The sequence below is a fragment of the Ranitomeya variabilis genome, chromosome 2, assembly GCF_051348905.1.
Source record: "Ranitomeya variabilis isolate aRanVar5 chromosome 2, aRanVar5.hap1, whole genome shotgun sequence".
Taxonomy (NCBI): Eukaryota; Metazoa; Chordata; class Amphibia; order Anura; family Dendrobatidae; genus Ranitomeya; species Ranitomeya variabilis.
Window position 1 is genome coordinate 618,793,785 of NC_135233.1, and position 18,073 is coordinate 618,811,857.

At 48.4% G+C, this 18,073-nt stretch overlaps 1 protein-coding gene and 1 long non-coding RNA gene across 6 annotated transcripts in view; one reads left to right on the plus strand and one right to left on the minus strand.

Moving 5' to 3' along the window:
• Window positions 1–12,330, plus strand: part of CA5A (carbonic anhydrase 5A) — a 54,091-nt gene extending 41,761 nt beyond the window's left edge. For 2 of the 5 annotated variants that reach the window (XM_077288825.1, XM_077288822.1), the window contains exon 7: window positions 9,650–12,330. In XM_077288825.1, coding sequence (XP_077144940.1) covers window positions 9,650–9,817 — 168 coding nt within the window. In that variant the 3' untranslated portion in view covers window positions 9,818–12,330. Of the gene's footprint in view, window positions 1–3,664; window positions 3,835–9,649 lie in introns of those variants that run through there. The other 3 variants (XR_013221709.1, XR_013221710.1, XM_077288824.1) reach the window with 3 other exon arrangements.
• Window positions 1–18,073, minus strand: part of LOC143807368 (uncharacterized) — a 163,236-nt gene that overhangs the window by 73,171 nt on the left and 71,992 nt on the right. The gene's annotated exons all lie outside the window — the stretch shown is intronic.

An 18,073-nucleotide genomic window follows, 5' to 3' on the forward strand; every position in this document is an offset into this window, starting at 1 on the left:
GACCTTGTCTATGTGTCCACCACTTCCAGCATGTGCTGGTGTGGTGGCGATACATAGATGACGTCTTCCTCCTTTGGACAGGTACAGTAGAGGAATTAAATGAGTTTCACGCGTTCCTTAACACGATAGACCAAACGATTAAATTCACATTGGTAAAATCTAAAACAGAGATCCAATTTTTGGATGTCTTAGTTGAACTAAATAATGGCCAAATTAATACCACCCTATTTGTAAAGAATACGGACAAGAACAATTTGCTCCTTTATGATAGCCAACATCCAAGATCTATTAAAAGATCAATCCCACTGAGCCAACTACTCAGAGTAAAGGCCCCGTCTCACATAGCGAGATCGCTGCTGAGTCACAAGTTTTGTGACGCAACAGCGACCTCAGTAGCGATCTCGCTGTTTGACCCGTACCAGCGACCCGGCCCCTGCTGTGAGATCGCTGGTCGTGTCGGAATGGCCTGGACCTTTTTTTGGTCGTTGAGGTCCCGCTGACATCGCTGAATCGGTGTGTGTGACACGGATTCACCGATGTCTTCACTGGTAACCAGGGTAAACATCGGGTTACTAAGCGCAGGGCCGCGCTTAGTAACCCGATGTTTACCCTGGTTACCATCGTAAATGTAAAAAAAAAAAAAAAAACCAGTACATACTCACATTCCGGTGTCCGTCAGGTCCCTTGCCGTCCGCTTCCCGCACTGACTGACTGCCGGCCGTAAAGTAAAAGTACAGCACTTTAGGGCCGGCGCTCAGTCAGTGCAGGAAGCGGACGCCGGGGGACGCGAAGATGAGTATGTACTGTTTGTTATTTTACATTTTACACTGGTAACCAGGGTAAACATCGGGTTACTAAGCGCGGGGCCGCGCTTAGTAACCCGATGTTTACCGTGGTTACCAGCGTAAAAGTAAAAAAAAACAAAAAACGTACATACTCACATTCCGGTGTCCTTCAGGTCCCTTGCCGTCTGCTTACCGCTCTGACTGACTCCCGGCCGTAAGGCAGTACAGAGCACAGCGGTGACGTCACCGCTGTGATCTGCTTTCACTTTACGGCCGGCAGTCAGAGCGGGAAGCAGACGGCAAGGGACCTGACGGACACCGGAATGTGAGTATGTACTTTTTTTTTTTTTACTTTTACGCTGGTAACCACGGTAAACATCGGGTTACTAAGCGCGGCCCTGCGCTTAGTAACCCGATGTTTACCCTGGTTACCCGGGACCTCGGCATCGTTGGTCGCTGGAGAGCGGTCTGTGTGACAGCTCTCCAGCGACCACACAACGACTTTCCAACGATCACGGCCAGGTCGTATCGCTGGTCGTGATCGTTGGAAAGTTGCAGAGTGTGACAGTACCCTTAGACGAATAGTGAAAGAGGAAGATAAAGCTGACTCAACAGTAGATCTATTGATTAATGGCCCCGTCTCACATAGCGATTTACCAACGATCACGACCAGCGATACGACCTGGCCATGATCGTTGGTAAGTCGCTGTGTGGTCGCTGGGGAGCTGTCACACAGACAGCTCTCTCCAGCGACCAACGATCAGGGGAACGACTTCGGCATCGTTGAAACTGTCTTCAACGATGCCGAAGTCCCCCTGCAGCACCCGGGTAACCAGGGTAAACATCGGGTTACTAAGCGCAGGGCCGCGCTTAGTAACCCGATGTTTACCCTGGTTACCAAAAAAAACAAACAGTACATACTCGCCTTTCGGTGTCCGTCAGGTCCCTTGCCGTCTGCTTCCTGCTCTGACTGAGCCGCCGTACAGTGAGAGCAGATCACAGCGGTGACGTCACTGCTGTGCTGCGCTCTCACTGTACGGCAGCACTCAGAGCAGGAAGCAGACGGCAAGGGACCTGACGGACATCAGATGGTGAGTATGTACTGTTTTTTTTTTTTTTTTACATTTACGCTGGTAACCAGGGTAAACATCGGGTTACTAAGCGCGGCCCTGCGCTTAGTAACCCGATGTTTACCCTGGTTACCAGTGAAGACATCGCTGGATCGGTGTCACACACACCGATTCAGCGATGTCAGCGGGACCTCAACGACCAAAAAAAGGTCCAGGCCATTCCGACACGACCAGCGATCTCACAGCAGGGGCCTGATCGCTGGTACGTGTCACACATAGCGAGATCGCTACTGAGGTCGCTGTTGCGTCACAAAACTAGTGACTCAGCAGCGATCTCGCTAGCGATCTCGCTATGTGAGACGGGGCCTTAAGAAATTCCTAGATAGGGGATACCCCAAGGGATTACTTGTGCAGACAAAAAATGTGATAATGAAAGAAGACAGATTACAACTAATTAACAAGGGCTCAAACGCTTAGGGTACCGTCACACAGTGCCATTTTCATCGCTACGACGGCACGATCCGTGACGTCGCAGCGTCGTATGATTATCGCTCCAGCGTCGTAGACTGCGGTCACACTTTGCAATCACGGCGCTGGAGCGATGCCGAAGTCCCCGGGTAACCAGGGTAAACATCGGGTTACTAAGCGCAGGGCCGCGCTTAGTAACCCGATGTTTACTTTGGTTACCAGCGTAAACGTAAAAAAACCAAACAGTACATACTTACATTCCGGTGTCTGTCCCCCGGCGTTCTGCTTCTCTGCACTGTGTAAGCACCATAGCCGGAAAGCAGAGCGGTGACGTCACCGCTGTGCTAGCTTTCCGGCCGGCAGGCGCTCACAGTGCAGAGAAGCTGAGACGCCGGAGGACAGACACCGGAATGTGATTATGTACTGTTTGTTTTTTTTACGTTTACGCTGGTAACCAGGGTAAACATCGGGTTACTAAGCGCGGCCCTGCGCTTAGTTACCCGATGTTTACCCTGGTTACAAGCAAACACATCGCTGGATCGGTGTCACACACAACGATCCAGCGTTGTCAGCGGGTGATCAAGCGACGAAAGAAAGTTCCAAACGATCTGCTACGACGTACGATTCTCAGCAGGATCCCTGATCGCTGCTGCGTGTCAGACACTGCGATATCGTAACGATATCGCTAGAACGTCACGAATCGTACCGTCGTAGCGATGAAAATGGCACTGTGTGACGGTACCCTAAATCTAGAAAAATGTCTAAAAGGGTCCCTTTTGTTTCCATGTACACTGAAGAAAGCGATAAAATAGCCAATATCATTAAAAAACATTGGACAATGCTGGGGAGGTGTCTCCCCAACATCCAAGAGTTCAAAATGCCTCCACTTTATTCGTATAAGAGAAGTAGGAATATTAAACATATGCTTGTTAGGTCAGACATTGGCCCTATGAGGCGAACTTCCAACTTGTGAATTCAAAACAAGAATGAACCAACATAGATATACGATAAGAAAAAATAGAATTGATCTTCCGGTTCCCAAGCACTTTATTGATTGTAAGCATACTGAAAAGGACCTAAGGTTTAAAATTATTGATACTGTCCCGGTCCAGAGGAGAGGGGGAGATAGAGAATTAATCCTCAAAAAAAGAGAACTGATGTGGATCTATGAACTCAGTACCCTAAGGCCCTGGGGACTTAACGCTGATTTTAAAATGCATACTGTTATCTGAGAAAAAATACATTATTTTTGTGTGGTTATATAGTCCCTTGCCATTTCTATATTGTTTTTTTTTTAGGAATTATCATTAATGCATTTTCCTAATTTTATTTCTTGTTTAGATAAGAATTAGACCGAATTGGAATACTGTCTGGAAGGACCCTGTGAACATGGAGGACACATATATGAAAATAAATAAAATATTTTTGAAAAATCTAGCAAGATTATGCAATATTCTTTAATTCTGTACTATGCTGAACTGAGGCCAATTTAATAAAGCAGGATAACAGAATGCCACAGTACTCGTTATATTATTGTAAAAATAACATGAGCTATACGCCGGGACTCTTTTCACTGCTATACAGCAGTTCGGACTGTGGGCGGTTTAGCCGTATGGGTTGACTTGCACACAGTTGGACGCTGTGTGAACTGTGGGATATGGCCCGTTAAGGCTGTAATCGCAGTATCAGGGCAGTAACAGTGTGTTCCCTTTGGCGAATTATATATACAGCGATGTGATCTGTAATGTATTAATAGTGCAGCTAGCACTTGTAATTTAATAATCTATATTTAGTGGTGGTGTCATAGGCTGTATATAGCCTGGATAGAAGGGGCTATTTGGCGTAGCAGCGCCTGCACATATACTATCATGGAGCAAAATGGAGCGTTTAAGCGCTTCTGCGCTTGCTCATATACTTGCATAGTTGTAAAAGAATTATGCCACCAAAAAAATGGCGGATTTCGGCGCTACTGCGCACGCGCCGACTTCAACCAATGGCCTGCAATTCAACATAGGGGATATGAGGTAATAGACATGCGCACTAGATGTCTAAGAATGCCGACAGGCAGAATGGCGTCCTCCATTAGTAACAGGCTCCATCAGCGGTAAGAACAATGCGGTCTTTACACATATTAAGCACAATATGCACAGATGCACTTTATTAGGTATATTGCAATATAAGTATGTAACTTAACACAAATGGCACCCATTAAGGATGATTAATACCATGTATATATGCACAGACAACGCTGTATCCACTGCTTGAGAAAAGCTCAGTAGAGCTGAAACGTCGCACTGATATGTGGGTCTAAATAAATCCTACATCTTTTTGATATAATGGAGTGCTGCCTTCTTTTTTGATATTATGAAAAGTGGACGACCAGTGGACAGGTTGCCTGGAGGCTTTGCACCCGGAGATAAGTAATATTGTTGTGCTGTTCCTTTTTTATTAATATCTATCTAATATATAATTGCCTAGAATACTATTTCCTGCAATTTGTGCCAACTTCCGTGGCTTTGTCCGGAGCTAATGTCCGGAGATAAGTGACGTCACCAGTGTCCTACACCCAGGCAGAGCACAGGGGCCCCAGGCAGAGCACAGTGGCCCCAGGCAGAGCACAGTGGCCCCAGGCAGAGCACAGTGGCCCCAGGCAGAGCACAGTGGCCCCAGGCAGAGCACAGTGGCCCCAGGCAGAGCACAGTGGCCCCAGGCAGAGCACAGTGGCCCTAGGCAGAGCACAGTGGCCCCAGGCAGAGCACAGGGGCCCCAGGCAGCATATGGGGTCCCAGGCAGAGCACAGTGGTCCCAGGCAGAGCACAGTGGTCCCAGGCAGAGCACAGTGGCCCCAGGCAGAGCACAGGGGCCCCAGGCAGCATATGGGGCCCCAGGCAGAGCACAGGGGCCCCAGGCAGCATATGGGGCCCCAGGCAGAGCACAGTGGCCCCAGGCAGAGCACAGGGGCCCCAGGCAGAACATAGGGGCCCCAGGCAGAGCACGGGGGCCCCAGGCAGAGCACGGGGGCCCCAGGCAGAGCACGGGGGCCCCAGGCAGAGCACGGGGGCCCCAGGCAGAGCACGGGGGCCCCAGGCAGCATATGGGGCCCCAGGCAGAGCACAGGGGCCCCAGGCAGAACATGGCAGGGGCACAGGGGCCCCAGGCAGCATATGGGGCCCCAGGCAGAGCACAGGGGCCCCAGGCAGCATATGGGGCCCCAGGCAGCATATGGGGTCCCAGGCAGAGCACAGTGGCCCCAGGCAGAGCACAGGGGCCAGAGGCAGCATATGGGGCCCCAGGCAGAGCACAGTGGCCCCAGGCAGAACATGGGGCCCCAGGCAGAGCACAGGGGCCCCAGGCAGAGCACAGGGGCCCCAGGCAGAACATGGGGCCCCAGGCAGAGCACAGGGGCCCCAGGCAGCATATGGGGCCCCAGGCAGAGCACAGGGGCCCCAGGCAGCATATGGGGCCCCAGGCAGAGCACAGTGGCCCCAGGCAGAGCACAGGGGCCCCAGGCAGCATATGGGGCCCCAGGCAGAGCACAGGGGCCCCAGGCAGCCTATGGGGCCCCAGGCAGAGCACAGTGGCCCCAGGCAGAACATGGGGGCCCAGGCAGAGCACAGGGGCCCCAGGCAGAGCACAGGGGCCCCAGGCAGCATATGGGGCCCCAGGCAGAGCACAGTGGTCCCAGGTAGAGCACAGGGGCCCCAGGCAGCCTATGGGGCCCCAGGCAGAGCACAGGGGCCCCAGGCAGCATATGGGGCCCCAGGCAGAGCACAGGGGCCCCAGGCAGAGCACAGGGGCCCCAGGCAGAACATGGGGCCCCAGGCAGAGCACAGGGGCCCCAGGCAGCATATGGGGCCCCAGGCAGAGCACAGCGATATTTTGGACCACTGTGCGGTGTTTCAGACCCCCTGTGTGATGTCTGGGGCCCTGTTCTTAAGTATATTAAAGATTAAAGTAACGTATATTAAAGTATATTATAGATCAAATTTGACACGTTTATGAGCACCATTGAGTGATATACTCAAGAATGACATAATTTTTCAACATTTTATGGTTTCAAACTGTAAACACTCAAGAGTTTTTTTTTACTTCAACCAGAAAACCTTAACGGTTCATAAAAAACTTGACTGTTCAGGATATGATAAAAGTCATAGTATTCTGAATCTTTAACTTATAAAGATACCTTTACATGGGGTGATTATTGGTTCCAGAGAGGCTTTCGGCCGATAATCGTACACATGGCTGGTGACAGGACAATACAATATAAACGTTCAAAGGTAAACACTGATAACATTAAAATCTAATATATAATTGCCTAGAATACTACTTCCGGCAATTTGTGCCAACTTCCGTGGCTTTGTCCGGAGATAATGTCCCGAGATAAGTGACGTCACCAGCGTCCTACACCCGCTCAGTGTGGACAAAGATATATGCCTTCGTGGTGCGCGGCAGTTTTCTGATTGGTTGCCGCCTGCCGCGAGCGACCAATCAGAAATGTGCCGTACTGTCAAGAATTGTCAAGAGCTGGTGAGTGCAGCCATTTTTTGTTCTTTCGTACTATTATTTATTAATTGTATTATTCTTACATTTGAATAAATAAAGTATATATGGATTCTAGACTCCCGAATCGGGCTGCCATCTAGTGTGTGTATATATATATATATATATATATATATATATATATATATATATATATATATATATATATATATATATATATATGTATATATACATATATATATATATATATATATATATATATATATATATATATATATATATATATATATATATATATATATATATATATATATATATATATATATATATATATATATATACTAGAAAAAATGGAACAGCACACTCCACTACTTATCTTCGGGTGCAGAGCCCAGACAACCCGTCCTCGGTTGTTTCCAATTCATATATTTCGCAAAAACAGGCAGCACTCCATGGTCTTTAGGCAAATATGCAGGTGTTTATTGTGCCCACATCTTCATGCAACGTTTCAGCTCTAGCTTGAGAAAGGCTCAAATAAATAAGGGTTGGTTTGTCTGTCTGTCTGTCTGTCCTGGAAATCCCGCGTCTGATTGGTCGAGGCCGCCAGGCCTCGACCAATCAGCGACGGGCACAGCATGGCGACGATGATGTCATAAAGGTTGCCTCGACCAATCAGCGAAGGGCACAGTATCGACGTAGATGTCATAATGGTTGCCATGGCGACGATGATGTCATAAAGGTTGCCTCGACCAATCAGCGACGGGCACAGTCTGCCGCGAATTCTGGAATCATCATTGTCCATATACTACGGGGACATGCATATTCTAGAATACCCGATGCATTAGAATCGGGCCACAATCTAGTATTTATAGATCTATCTATCTATCTATCTATCTATCTATCTATCTATCTATCTATCTATCTATCTATCTAATTTAATTTCAAAAAAAGAGGCAGCACTCCAAAAAGTTCCCAGGCTCGAGGTCATATGAGGACATCCAGCAGAGGGCGCATCACCGCGACTGAAGGTAACTACAGGTCATTGACCTACATTACCTTCATTCCCCGGGGTTTACAGGCAGGAGCACAGCTGCATTATAGCAGAGCTCCTTCCTGTAAAATATTTTAACCCCTTCAGATGGATTTACATCGTGGGACGTTACAGATCTACGGAAGGTATGTATATTGTTGGTTTATTTTTAATTTGTTACAGAACGAGGGTATTCAGGTGGATTGAGAGAGCAAAAAAATATTACAACAACCTGTGTGTTTATTTCATTAAAATACTTTGCAATATTGTGTGTTTTTTTTTTTTTTTTAACCATTTCATACAATTGGATTAATAATGGATAGGTGTCATAATTGACGCCTCTCCATTATTAATCTGGCTTAATGTCACCTTACAATAGCAAGGTGACATTAACCCTTCATTACCCCATATCCCACCGCTACACGGGAATGGGAAGAGAGTGGCCAAGTGCCAGAATAGGCGCATCTTCCAGATGTGCCTTTTCTGGGGTGGCTGGGGGCAGATGTTTTTAGCTAGGGGGGGGCCAATAACCGTGGACCCTCTCCAGGCTATTAATATCTGCCCTCAGTCACTGGCTTTACCACTCTGGCAGAGAAAATTGCGCGGGAGCCCACGCCAATTTTTTCCGCGATTTAACCCTTAAATTTAATAGCTACAGAGCCGAAATTTTGCACATACACACTACTAACATTAGTAGTGTGGAATATGCAAAAAAAGGGGGATATGACATGGTTTACTGTATGTAAACCATGTCTCATATCATGTCGGGTTCAGGCAGGAGAAATGAAAAGCCGGCAATTGAATTACCGGCTGTAGGGTTAGGGGTAGGGTTAGGGTTTGGATCCCTTTATCACCTTGATGGTGGGGGGTGGCTTATCAGTGTGTATTCTTGTTTTTTTCTATTGAAACGCATGCGTTTAAAACGCAACCAAACGCATGTGCTTAAAAACGCATGCGTTTACATAGACAGCAATACGTTTTTTTGCGGTAAAAAAACGCCTCTAGAAATTACTACATGTTGCATTTCTGCAACAAAACGCAAGCATAGAAAAGACGCATGCGTCGTCAAACGCGGCAAAGCGCATACAAAAAAAAGCATGCGTTTTTAATGTTAAATATAGGGAAAAAACGCATGCGTTTTTTTGCGCTAAAACGCAGCGGCAAAACGCAAATCTGAAACCAGCCTTACTCAGGATCAGTAATGTATGTACACAGTGACTGTACCAGCAGAATAGTGAGTGCAGCTCTGGAGTATAATACAGGATGTAATTCAGGATCAGTAATGTAATGTATGTACACAGTGACTGCACCAGCAGAATAGTGAGTGCAGCTCTGGAGTATAATACAGGATGTAACTCAGGATCAGTAATGTAATGTGTGTACACAGTGACTGCACCAGCAGAATAGTGAGCGCAGCTCTGGCGTATAATACAGGATGTAACTCAGGATCAGTAATGTATGTACACAGTGACTGCACCAGCAGAATAGTGAGTGCAGCTCTGGGGTATAATACAGGATGTAACTCAGGATCAGTAATGTAATGTGTGTACACAGTGAATACACCAGCAGAATAGTGAGCGCAGCTCTGGAGTATAATACAGGATATAACTCAGGATCAGTAATGTAATGTATGTACACAGTAACTGCACCAGCAGAATAGTGAGTGCAGCTCTGGGGTATAATATGGACAGGTAATGTTTGTACAGAGGTGATATAGATGTGTGTATACTTATATATTATCGGGTAAGTAGGTGCAGGACATTTTGCCGCCAGTAATTCTCTCGTCCCCCTTCCAGCTGGCGGTATTTCGCAGTCTGCTGTACTCTGCGGTGGGTGAAGAAGAGAAGAACATGGTGGACAACTTCCGTCCTCTTCAGCCTCTCATGAATCGCACCGTCCATTCCACCTTCCAACCAGCGCTGAAAATGTCCGACTTGAAAAAGGCCGATGTTCAGGCGGGGTAAAGTGCGGACCCCCTTGTGAAGCGGACGACGCGGCTCCCACCGGCTGCGCTCGATGTAGTGATGATTTCTGCCATAGACCAGATTCTGCCTCTGATCCGCACACTCGGATCCTGGTTTTATACTTTTTTTCCACCTTTTTCTCGGTCTCTTGCAGGCACTTCACAGCTGAGCATCGCTGCCTTATTTTATAGTCTTTGGTTTTTTAGTTTTTAAAGTGAAAATGGGATTGGTTTTAAGTGACCTTAGAGTAACACTGGGTGGCGGCAGCCTGCGGGGGGCGCCGCCGTGTCCGGTCATGTGACCTTAGAATAACATTAGGCGGCTGCAGCCTGCAGAGGGCGCTGCCGTGTTCGGTCATGTGACCTTAGAATAACATTGGGCGGCTGCAGCCTGCGGGGGGCGCCGTGTCCGGTCATGTGACCTTAGAATGACATTGGGCGGCTGCAGCCTGCAGGGGGCGCCGCCGTGTCCGGTCATGTGACCTTAGAATAACATTGGGCGGCTGCAGCCTGCGGGGGGCGCCGTGTCCGGTCATGTGACCTTAGAATGACATTGGGCGGCTGCAGCCTGCAGGGGGCGCCGCCGTGTCCGGTCATGTGACCTTAGAATAACATTGGGCGGCTGCAGCCTGCGGGGGACGCTGCCGTGTGCGGTCATGTGACTTTAGTACTGATGCTATCTAGCCACCCCTGGACTGCGTCGTGCCGCCATGTTAGTTTACATATCGCACGCGGTGTGTGGGGATGTCCTATCGCGTCTTGCAGCTTTCGTTGTGTGCTGTGTCCTGTTTCGTTGGAGCAGCCATGGTGCGGTCATGCTCACAAGCATGTTGTCCGCTGGGTGTCCTAGTTGGTAAGTAGTAGTACATTTTTATTTTTTTTTCCATTTTCTGAAAGGCACTGGAAACCTTTTTTTGGACAGTAGGGCGGGGGACTGCACGCTGTTGCTCTCTGTTATCAGCCATTTCAGTTTAGGAAGAGGAGATCAGTTGGAAATGCAAGGATAAAGGATATACTGCTGGAATGCTGGAACCCAAGACAACATCGCAAGATGGATTTCATTTTTTTTCTCATTGGTCTAGACATTTGAATACATTTTTTTGGATTATTTTCATTTAATCTGATGAAGTTTCTGGTCAGTGATTTCTCCTCTCTCCGGATCTCACTGGAGGGATACAAACCTTAGGCCATGTTCTTCTTGAGATTAGCGGCTCAGACTTGTTCGGTGGGCGCTTATCCTCCATAGAACAGGTGCAGAGCGACCAAGGTGCGCCGTCCCTTTAAGTAGACCTTTCCGCTCACAATCCCAAGAGGCGCGGCCCCCGGTTCCCATACACCAGACAATCCGGCCCATTTGTTCCCTTGTAACAATTCGGCCATTCAGTGTTCTCCCGGCGAGGATTAGCCGCTTCCTCCTGCTTTTATTTCACGACGAGATAGAGGGGACCGTGGAGCCGCGGCGGCCCCTGCTGCAGGGTCTATAGGGCGATCTCGAATCCACTGCCACTTATGAGCCAATAAGCGGGGTCGTTAGTTCATGGCCTGACCAGGGAGAAAGGGGTTAATGCAGATTATAAATAAAGTTATTTCTGGTGGAATCAGGCGGCCAATGAGATTGGGGGGTGGGTTTGGTTAATGACATGGTGGGGTCCCCTTCCACATTGCCATCACCCATGGAGGTTGTCAGTACACAAGTCCCAGAGCACAACGTCTCTTGGCACAGCTGCTGCAGAGCCTCTTGCCCATTTGGAGCAAGGTATGCATTCAGCAGTCTGGGAATATTAGTGACCATGCCTGCAGGGCTCGGACACACAGGGGTATCACAGGGGGCATTGTCCGGGCCGTCCTGTTGTGCTGACGGAGCTGGAAATTCCTGCAGCTGAGTCTCGCCGAGCACAATCTGTCCTACCACCGGTTCCCATAGGACGGCCTTAAAGGGCCGCCTGTTCCTGGGGTCCGACGTAGGCGCGTCATTGTTATTCTAATTATTGCCCTGTGTGATCTGAACAGACCTGAATGTGATGGGGGAATCTGTTCCTCTCGTAATTCTGACCGTGGTTAACCCTTCGTCTGCTGGAGGCTAAAGTCGTCCGACCACTTAAAATAACCGCTACTTCACAGGCTGGATCAGGGGCTGCTAGACAAGTCTGATGCTGCTGATCTCCAGCATGACTCGTCCTCACCCATCCCTTTGGTTGGGATCTGCTGGTGAAGGGACCAATGAGCTCAGTACAGCTCTCGCCCCACTGGATACTGGGATTTCTAGAGACAGAGGATCTGACTAGCGCAGGGCTGCCGAGTTATTTTTGGTGCGATTTCCCTTTAAGAAATAGGTGCCACTTTGTAGCCTTTGTCTCTGGAACTTTGTGTCTTTTGTTCCAGGTTCTGCAGGATTCTCCTGTTTTCTGCACTTTCCCGTGTCTGCTGTTCTCTGTGTAATGATTTTTAATATCATAGTGATACAATATAAATGTGGATTCTGTCTAACATTCGGAAATAAACTTTACGTTACGAGATGGTGGTGTCCGCTGCTTCTGTCTCCGATGTCTCGCGCCCCCCACGTGTGGGTACAAGTGACTGCGATGCCCGCTACTAACCCTCATGGGGACAGTTGGATTATTTCATCATTATTTATGATGAAATCTTGTGGTTGGAACTTCCCGGGGGCCGCCGTGCACGTGGGGCTTTGAAGTAGTCGCTCACATTCCATATAACAGACAAATATTATCCCTGCACCAAAAGAAGTAACGCTCAGCGTCGTGTCTGGACCCCAAAGGAAGGAGGAAAACGTTGAAGGGTCGACCACATAATAATGGCCATAACTCCCCACCCTGTGGCTGAAGACCCCGCTGCATGCGGACGGGCTCTAAGTACTCAGTCTCGCATCCGACCAAAGATGGCGGCTGTGACACAATTTACTTTCTTGGCTGCATCCACTCCTGCGCTGGGCAGTAATGGGTCACGTTCTGTACATGCACGCAGGGCCGGTTCCAGATTTTCCTGGAGTACGGGCAAAAGAGTCTCAGTGGCCCCTTTAACATGATTCACTAATTACATTACGTAAGTGATATCTATTGTAAATTCTACAATGGCTCAGACACCGGCGAATCCACACAGCGCAGTGTGACTGTAAACTTAGCAATATAATAATAATCTTTATTTTTATATAGCGCTAACATATTCCGCAGCGCTTTACAGGTTGCACACACATTATCATCGCTGTCCCCGTTGGGGCTCACAATCTAAATTCCCTATCAGTATGTCTTTGGAATGTGGGAGGAAACCGGAGAACCCGGAGGAAACGCACAAACACAGGGAGAACATACAAACTTTTTGCAGATGTAGTCCAATATAGAGCAGACAGTATAACGGGCCCCATATAATGCTCCATACAGTATAATGGCCCTATATATTGCTCCATACAGTATAATTGGCACCATACAATGCTCCATACAAAATGACCCCATATATTGCGCTATACAGTATAATGGGCCCCATATATTGCTCCATACAGTGTGAGCCCCATATATTGCTCCATACAGTATAATGAGCCCCATATATTGTCATTACAGAATAATGGGCTCCATATAATGCTCCATACATTATAATGGGCCCCATAGAATGCTCCATACAGTGTAATAGGCCCCATAGAATGCTCCATACAGTATAATGGGCCCCATAGAATGCTCCATACAGTATAATGGGCCCCATAGAATGCTCCATACAGTATAATGGGCCCCATAGAATGCTCCATACAGTATAATGGGCCCCATAGAATGCTCCATACATAAGGGGCTCCGTATATTGCTCCATACAGAATAATGGGCTCCATGTATTGCTCCTTACAGTATGAGTCCCATATATTGCTCCATACAGTATAATGAGCCCCATATAATGCTCCATACAGTATGAGCCCCATACAATGCTCCATACAGTATAATGCGCCCCATAGAATGCTCCATACAGTATGAGCCCCATATATTGCTCTATACAGTATAATGGGCCCCATATAATGCTCTATACAGTATAATGGAAACCATATATTGCTTCAAACAGTATAATGGTGTCACGCTCGTGCCCAGACTGGTTGGCGTGGGCGTGCGGGGGTGTGGCCCCACTGGACCACAGACCAGACTTACCTGGAAGGGGCGTATCTAAGTAACTTCCATGGTATTCGCTGTAGCCTCTGATGATGAGGTCAGACTTGTGCGGCAGGAAGCTACCAGGTGCTACTCCAGGGTGGTGTCTGGCTGTGGCTGCTGATCCCACCGGAGAACGGAACATAGACAGGAAAGCGGGCACGGCTGGCACTCTGGCAGACAGGCGGGCACAACAGACACTGGCAGGCACGGCTGGCTCTCTGGCAGGACAGGCGGACAAGGCTGGTACACTGGAAGAACCGGTAGGGACCGGTCTGCAGGCAGGTATGTAAAACAGGTAAGAGCCTGTTCAGACAGGAGGACTTAAGAATAGGTAGAGAAAGACCGCAAGAGCGGATGCAGAGCGAAAGCGCAAGAGCTAGAGCCAAGAGCAGAGACACAGGAGGCGGAGCCAGGTGCAGAAACACAGGAGGCGGAGCCAAGAGCAGGAGCCACGTGCAGAAACACAGGAGGCGGAGCCAAGAGCACGAGGCGGAGCCAAGTAGAAAAAACGCAGGAGGCAGAGCCAAGAGCAGGAGGTGGAGCCACATGCAGAAAAACAGGAGGCGGACAAAGAGCAGGAGGCGGAGAAACGTGCAGAAACGCAGGAGGCGGAGCCAAGAGCAAGAGCCGTAGAACCGCAAGGAGCGGAGCCGCAGAGCAAAGCCACAGTGCAGAGCAGGTCAGAGTGCAGCGCAAAGCTACAGAGAGCAGAGCTGAGAGCTAAGCCACAGAGAGCAGAGCTGAGAGCAGAGCCATAGCGTGCAGAGCTGAGAGCAGAGCCACAGCGTGCAGAGCTGAGAGCAGAGCAAAGTCAGAGTGCAGAGCAAGACACAGTGCAGAGCCCAGAGCAAAACCACAGAGAGCAGAGCAAGGAGCAAAGCAAGGTCGCAGAGAGCGGAGCCAAAAGCAGAGTAGAGCAAGACACAGAGTACGCACAGCAGGGAAAGGAAACCAAGGCAGGGATATAAACGGACACAGGAACAGGACTAGGCTAAGACAAAGTCAGGAACAGGACAAGGCACGGAGACATGGACAAAAGCCAGGGTACGACGCCCCTCTGGGTGGCGGACATAGGCCAGGGTACGAAGCCCCACTGGATGGCAAACACAGGACACAGGCCAGGGTACAATGCCCCCCTGGGTGGCGGACATAAGAGTAACAGAGACAGGGCCTGGCACCTCAGCAGCTAAGAACTGACTGAGGGAGTAAGTTGCACAGGCCCCCACCAATGGGTGGGGATGTCTTAAATACAAGAAGCCTCATGGCAATTGGCCGGGGACACCTTAGCAAGGTAAACAGTCTCAATAAGACACAGGAGTTGCCGGCGCCGCCCCCCTATGCACACAGACAGAGCATGCACAGAGCAAACAGCAGACATGAAGCACACAGCATGGAGCTGGCAGCAGAGAGAAGTCACAAGATGGCCCAGAGAAGCGAGTTTGAATGTAATGCAGGTGGGGGATGGGAGGCCATGCAGTGATGCCAGCAGGGTTGTTACAGTACCCCACCTTTACGGCCCCTCTTCTTCAAGCTCGCCTGGATGATTTGCAGAAGAAGAATAGGTTCACACACAGTCCAGGCCAACATGACATCTTCAGGGTAGAATAAGGCAGGCGGGTCACCAGGAATCTCAGAAAACAAAGTCTCTTGGTGCTCAACAGGGTTAGCTTCCACAATGAGCTGGACCACGTCCTCCAGGTACATAGGTAACAGGGACTTGAATACTGCTGTCTTAACATCTTCACCAGCCGGACACATGGAAACTGGAAACCTTCTCATAAGGTTCAACTTTTGCCCGACAGGTAGCAGAGATGTTCTTAGGTACGGAACACAAGAAAAGTCATTGGTGATGAGTGTGGAGAACAACACCTCCACTGGGTCAGAGAAAAATAGGTGAACAAACTTCTGTTTTGAAATCTTCACCAGCCGGCCACAAGGACGCTGAAGGTATCCACATAGGAACCATCTTCTGCCCTTTATCCAGAAGAAATCGTCCTAACGCTGGGGATGTTCCTAGGAACGGATTACAGGTATAGTCGTTGGAGATGTGTGGAGAGATCGTCACCGCTTCCCCATCTTCGGTGACGTTAGCACAGCTTGACTCGACGACTGTTTACTGGTATAGTCGCTGGAGATGTGTGGAGACATCGTCACCGCTTGCCCAACTTTGGTGACATCAGCACACCTTGACTCGACGACTAGCAGACCAGCTGAAGATGACACTGCTGAGTGTCTTTGACGCATGGGAACCAGACACTTCTCTAGACTGGGTAAGTTCAAACGAAGCACTTTACCACCCGCTCTGGTCAAGAGTTCCAGTAGAGTCCTTGGCTCAGAATGACCCATGGGCATAACAGACAGCATACGGAAAACCATCTTCTTCGTGTATAAGGGTATGTGCACACGTCAGGATTTCTTGCAGAAATTTTCCTGACAAAATCCGGCCATTTCTGCCAGAAATCCGCATGCGGTTTTTTTGCGCGTTTTTGCATTTTTTTCCTGACACTCCAATTTTATTGGAAATTCGCATAAAATCCGCAAAAATAATGAACATGTTGCTTCTTTTTCCGGAATGCGTTTTTTTTGCGGAAAAAAAACCGCAACATTTGCACAAAAAATGCGGAATGCATTCTAAATGATAGGATGCATAATGTATGCGTTTTTTTATGCGGTATTATAGCGTTTTTAAAAAAACCGCAAATATTCCTGAAGCACATACCCTAAGGCTCCAACTTGGAGCTGTAGTTGTCCTTGCAGGACTAGACTGCTCTTTAGCAGGGCTCGGCCATTATCAGACAATGCCCACACCGGGTTCTGGAGCTGTAGAACGGAGACCATACACCGACTCCGTATGACAGGCGGCTTAAACACACCAAAGCTCCCAGAAGGCAGAGAAACAGTCATTAACTTTAATGGCGAGAAAGTACTCTCGCCAGGGGCAGCCTCTCCTACTGGCCCAGGGTTTTGGAGTACAGGCTTCACAGGGCAGAGACCATCTGAATGTCCTTTACAACCACAGGGATACCGTATTTCAACCTCAGCACAAGATTCAGGCTGCAGATTTGCCAGCCCCCCCTTATTAGACCTCTTGGATCTTGTTTCTGGTGGCTGCTTCGGCAGGTTGTGGAAAAGGAGAGACTGGACGGTCATGGACGGAAGCAACAGTTTACCCACAGGTTTCTTTCGTCTGGACCGTCTCTGTGAGCTTGGAGGGGCAGACTTTTCAGGAGACACAGAAGTAGGCACATCGAAGACTTTACGGAAGGCCGCCAGGAAGGCCTCCGTCCGTGATGATGGGATCCCCTGCTTCAAAAAAGGGGTTGATCCATAGGGAAGCATCTCCTGCTAGGTAGGAAATTATGTATCCAACCTTGAACAGATCAGAGGGGTATGCAGAAGCACACCATTCGAAGTTCTGCATACACTGCTCCAGGAACACACGGCACTGCTTCGGATCCCCATAGTACCTTGGCGGATCCGCAGGAGCTTGCTTTTCATAGGCCAAAAGTTTATTAACCCCTTAGTGACAGAGCCAATTTGGTACTTAATGACCAGGCCAATTTTTACAATTCTGACCACTGTCACTTTATGAGGTTATAACTCTGGAACGCTTCAACGGATCCTGCTGATTCTGAGATTGTTTTTTCGTGACATATTGTACTTCATGTTAGTGGTAACATTTCTTCGATATTACTTGCGATTATTTATGAAAAAAATGGAAATATGGCAAAAAAATTTAAAATTTAGCAATTTTCAAACTTTGGATTTTTATGCCCTTAAATCAGAGAGATATGTCACAAAAAATAGTTAATAAATAACATTTCCCACATGTCTACTTTACATCAGCACAATTTTGGAACCAAAATTTTTTTTTGTTAGGGAGTTAAGGGTTAAAAGTTGACCAGCAATTTCTCATTTTTACAACACCATTTTTTTTTTAGGGACCACATCACATTTGAAGTCATTTTGAGGGGTCAATATGATAGAAAATAACCAAGTGTGACACCATTCTAAAAACTGCACCCCTCAAGGTGCTCAAAACCACATTCAAGAAGTTTATTAACCCTTTACGTGCTTCACAGGAACTGAAACAATGTGGAAGGCAAAAATGAACA